This window comes from Nicotiana tabacum, chromosome 22 (genome assembly GCF_000715075.1).
Source record: "Nicotiana tabacum cultivar K326 chromosome 22, ASM71507v2, whole genome shotgun sequence".
Taxonomy (NCBI): Eukaryota; Viridiplantae; Streptophyta; class Magnoliopsida; order Solanales; family Solanaceae; genus Nicotiana; species Nicotiana tabacum.
Window position 1 is genome coordinate 117,115,306 of NC_134101.1, and position 4,928 is coordinate 117,120,233.

At 35.8% G+C, this 4,928-nt stretch overlaps 1 protein-coding gene across 1 annotated transcript; it reads right to left on the reverse strand.

Annotated features, from left to right (window-relative positions):
* Positions 1 to 1,766: 1,766 nt before the first annotated feature.
* LOC107805785 (uncharacterized) lies at positions 1,767 to 4,427 on the reverse strand. Its single transcript, XM_016629870.2, has 6 exons — positions 3,638 to 4,427; positions 2,829 to 3,037; positions 2,556 to 2,732; positions 2,356 to 2,421; positions 2,188 to 2,256; positions 1,767 to 2,082 (listed from the first exon to the last, which is right to left on the reverse strand). The coding sequence occupies exons 1-6, from the start codon at positions 4,287 to 4,289 to the stop codon at positions 2,011 to 2,013; spliced, it is 1,245 nt and encodes a 414-aa protein (XP_016485356.1). The 5' UTR covers positions 4,290 to 4,427; the 3' UTR covers positions 1,767 to 2,010.
* Positions 4,428 to 4,928: the final 501 nt, after the last annotated feature.

A 4,928-nucleotide genomic window follows, 5' to 3' on the forward strand; every position in this document is an offset into this window, starting at 1 on the left:
CTCGTTCGCCTGCAGAGATACGTTAAGATCCGGCCAAACTCTTTCAGCCGGAACCTGTTGGGCTAAAATTGGTCCAGAATAACTACCCGATGACTGGGGGTTATCCCTGCTTTGCGCAATCTCATTATTGCCAACGTCTTCAGCCTTGACGTACATTTCCAATACTTTTATCACAATAAATTTCCTGTATTCATCTGGAATCCGCAAAAAATCTCTAAGAGTTTCATCATCTTCGATGTTAAACTCAGAATAACAAGCAAACCCCTGCGGAGTCACAGAATACGAAAATCTACCGGTTACTTTAAGGTTCACCGAACGTTTCGTCACACTCATTTTTTTACGTAACAACGATACCAATTTATCGTACTCCATTGTAAGCGGCAATTTAACATGACACTGTGGAGATGAACTATACCTCACAAAGTTATTCTCCATTACAACCTCAACCCACCTTCCCCCCAATATAATGAAACCTTTATTTTTGGCTCTTCAAACATTATAAAAAATGATTGATAACAAGAAGAAAAATTTGAACGAAAGTTAGAATATTTTTTGAATGAATTTTCATAAAATCCTAACATCTTTAAATAAGGCAATGCCTAGCTCGAGGGAATGAATTTTTTGATGTATAGCGCAATATTACACCGCGCTATACCCATTTGAATTATTATTATGTCAGTTAACTGCAGGAGACTTATTGATGGGCCCACAAACAAGTATAGCGCGGTGTAATACCACGCTATATATATTTGAATTACAGTTATGTCAGTTAAATGCAGGAGACTAATTGTTGGGTCCACAAACAGGTATAGCGCGGTACTACACCGTGCTATATATAACGCGATATTATATCGCGCTATACTTTAACAGTATCGCGTTATACTTTAACAGCAGAAACACTGTTAAAGTATAGCGCGGTATAATACCACGTTATATATAAAAAAGTATCTTTTTTGTTAGACAATATAAATGTATTTTGAGTTCAAAAAGTTGGCATTTAGGTTTCGGACTCCTATAATGCTTGTTGACTAATTGAATGTCCTCTTAAATAAGTAACTGCATTCCCTGTCTATGAGGAAAGAATAGTCCACAAGATTTTTCAAAGGATAGAGATGCATATAGTTATACCAGATTTGAAACTTTATCTACTTCCATTAAAATATCATACCAGCCAAGTCATATTCTAATCATATCAACACTTCCACTCCCAGCTTATCAAGCAACACCCTCTCCCCCCTCCCCCCAAACCAACAAACAAACAAACAAACATATTCCCACTCCAACAATGGAAATACAATACTACTACTTATTATGTCCACAGTGCATGACCCCACTGGAGTGTTTCTATATATAGAAGGGGTGCATTTACGGGGCCCATGGACATGGTGCATAAATGTGAATGGGGTTGCTTAAGGAAGAAAATAACAGCTAAGCTCCAACTATGCCCCGCATCTAATGAAAGGCCGGACCATATTGAGTCTATTATACCTAAAATCATGCTATGCCCCGCGTATAGGGAAAGGTCGGACCATATTAGGTCTATTATACTAAGCTCCTGTTATGCCCCCATCTAGGGAAAGGTTGGACCATATTGAATCTATTGTACGTAATCGTACACTGTATTTTTGCAAGAAGGTGTATCCATGAAAGCTGGAAGTGGTTACAGAGGACAATTATAGGGACATGAAGTAGTTCCAGATTCAAGATCCTAACACATCTTGCAAATGCAATTTAGGACTTGTCTCAAGCTTGTTAGATCTCTGAACTAACAACATAGTCATATTCTAATAAACAACAGCATAATACAATAAGCATTTGTGCTCAATAGACTGTTATTAGTTCTACTCAAACTCAATTATACATTTAAAAGTGGGGGAAAAACTACACTTGCTTTATTGCTAATGATACAATAAACCATATTTCCATCATATTGGGGAAGAAAGAAAGTAATTGACTCTCTTCCCTCTTCCCATCTAACTTCACCTATTACTATCTGTCCAGAAATTAAGTTCATGTTGTTCCATTTGAATATTGCAGCTGTTTACTCGGGCACGAGCATTTCGCCTTTTTATCTGTCAGTGTCTGCATTAAAGAAGTGTAAATTTGGTGAGGAAATATAAATGCTGGTGAGAAATTCATGTGAGTATTTGATGGAGAAAAGGCAAAATTTGTTTTCTTGGTAGTTACCTGGACTTGTTTCTGAAGGTCTTTAATGTAATCAACTGCCAAATCTAACATATCAGCTGTGTTGGTTTGCTGCCATTTCATTTCATAAAACAAGAAAACATGTGAGTTTTTACCTTATTTTAGAAAAACAGAAAAATACAATGAATTCTAATAGTCACAAGAATCTACCTTATCCATATTTGGAAAAAGATCTTGAAGTTTTTTCATCCTTTCACTAATCCGAGTCCGTCTCATCTAAAAAATTTCAAGAAGAAAAGGAAATTAAACCTTACTTCAACTTAACACTAAAACAAGTTGTATGATAGTGTGAACCTCAAGAATAAACATGATTAACTGGAAAAAAAATAGGTGACATGACAGGATTTTACCCTCTCTGCAATACTTCTTGGGTGAGTAGCACAGCCTCTTTTGGCACGAATTTTACAAGGTACTGAATCTTGTTGAAACTGCAGGTATTTTTCTATAGCAGCCATCTCAGAAGATGTTTTGGGCAAGCTTAAATGGTGAGTTAAACCAGAAGTAGTGTAGTTTCTTGATTCACCATTCTGACAAATGAAATGAGCATTTATTAGTAAAAGAAACAAAAACAAGGAGATTAACAACAAATCCAGAAAAAAGGAAAAGAAAAATAGAATAGGTACCGGACTAGTTATTCCATTGAAATCATTAGAAAACACTTTGAGATCACCATCTCTATTTCTCTTTAAAGAATGGAAGGAAGAGTCATTCCAAGATTCATTCTCAGCAATGCTAGGCATGAAATTTGAGGTAGAAGATTGAGCAGATGAGAAGCTCATATTAGCCCCACTACTTGCTCTATAATTCCCAACTTCTCTTGTTATATCAAATCCTGAAAATATGCAGCAAAATTCTTATCCATCCATTCTTGATTACAATAATAAAACTATACCAAAATAGCAAATCCATCATTTAGTACATTTCACATTCAAGAAAAGATAAAGCTTGAATCCCTCCAATCAATCCCAAAATACCCAAAAGGCCCCTCTCTCTTTTTTTACCTAAATGGTTGGATCAAATCAACAAAGGCAATTTTTTCCTATTTTCTGCAGATTTAGAAATAGGAAGGAGAGCCTTGGAGCAACGGTAAAGTTGTCTCCATCTGACCGATAGGCCATGAGTTCGAGCCGCGGAAGCAGCCACTAATGCAAGTAGGTTGTCTATATTACACCCTTAGGTTGCGGCCCTTCTCTAAACGCTGCGTGAACTAGGGATGTCTTGTGAACGCGGGCTTCAGAACTCCTCAAGAACTACACAAAAGTCACTTAATCTACTAACCAAAAGTTTAAACCAATCAAATTCCTCCTTAAAGCCAACTAACTTCATAATTAATCAGGAAAAACCAACCAATTAGCACTTACACATCAAAATTTAAGCTGAAAAAACTGTCATAAACTTAACCAACAAAAAGTTAAAGAGCAAATGAGCATACCATTGAAAAATCCAGCAGGTGAACTGCTTTGCCTCATAAGATTATTAGAGCCACCACCATTTACATTACTCAACCTCACTCCACTTTGCATTTGCACTCCTACACCATATGATCCCATAGCAGAAGAAGCAAATTTTATCTCCTCTCCAATCTCCTGCTTCATAGAAGAAGAAGAAGAAGAAGCAAACTGCAGCTGATTTTTGCTAATCTGATCATTCAGATCCCGAGTACCAGAAACTGTAACATTATTATTATTATTATTATTATTGTTGTTGTTGTTGTCGTTGTTGTTGTTCAACAAGGCAGTGAACATGGATTCAGAATCCGAACTCGAAGATCCATCATGAGTAATAAAATTGTCACCGGAATTATTGCCGTCTCCGTCAAGAATTCCGGCGAAAAACGAGCTTGGAGCTGACCTGTACCTCGTTAACCCCCCACCATTATTATTACTCTGCTGCTGATGGATTTGTGATGACTGTTGCTGAAAATAATCAGAACTCATGATTTCTTTGTTCCTTAAAAACTCATTTTCCATTCCTTGTAATTCACCACCATTCTTAAAATTTGAAGAACCACCACCGCCACTTGCAAACAAGAAACTATTGAATTTGTCCATTTCTATTGAAATTGGCACTGTGCTACTAAACATGATCAAGATTTTTCTTTTTGTTTTTTAAAAGAATTTCAAAAATCTATAGAAAATAAAAGGTACAACTTTTATGATAAAGTTAAGGATCTATGGATTCAAACCTTTCATGAAATTTAGTGAAGAAGAAAGTAAATAGCAGAAAATGGCATATGAGCTAGCAAGCAATTTATCGAGCTGATTTGATGGTGACTGGTGCGTGCGCGGGATAAAATGACGAAAATGCCCTTCGTTGACAAATTCGGTTACCGTTTTTACCCTTTTTTGTCTTTTTGCTTCAAAGGGAATGGCTTTAGGTTTGTTTAATTAATGCTTGATTTAAGTTATCTTAATATATTTATTGAAGCTTACGACGCTTTGCCTAAGGATAAAGTGAGATTAGCTGTGTTGTTGTCCTGTTCCTCTTAAGTTCCAAACAAATGTAAATATGGAGTTTTGGAGCGTTCTTTGAGGAAGAGAAGAGGCAACATGTGATTTATAATCGTATCGTCACAACTTGTAGTTATTTGGAGCAAAAATGATACTTTACAGTAGTTATAAAAATAATAGTCGAAAAAATATATAAAATTTATATATTTTTTGTATATATATACATTGCGTATGTTATATACAAAAATTATATAAATTTTATATATTTTTCGG

Coding starts and splice junctions, on each gene's coding strand:
- LOC107805785 (XM_016629870.2), bottom strand. CDS start 4,289: ATGTTTAGTAGCACAGTGCCAATTTCAATAGAAATGGACAAATTCAAT. Junction 3,038..3,637: donor ACCTGCTGGATTTTTCAATG/GTATGCTCATTT, acceptor GCATATTTTCAG/GATTTGATATAACAAGAGAA. Junction 2,257..2,355: donor TTTTTCCAAATATGGATAAG/GTAGATTCTTGT, acceptor ATGAAATGGCAG/CAAACCAACACAGCTGATAT.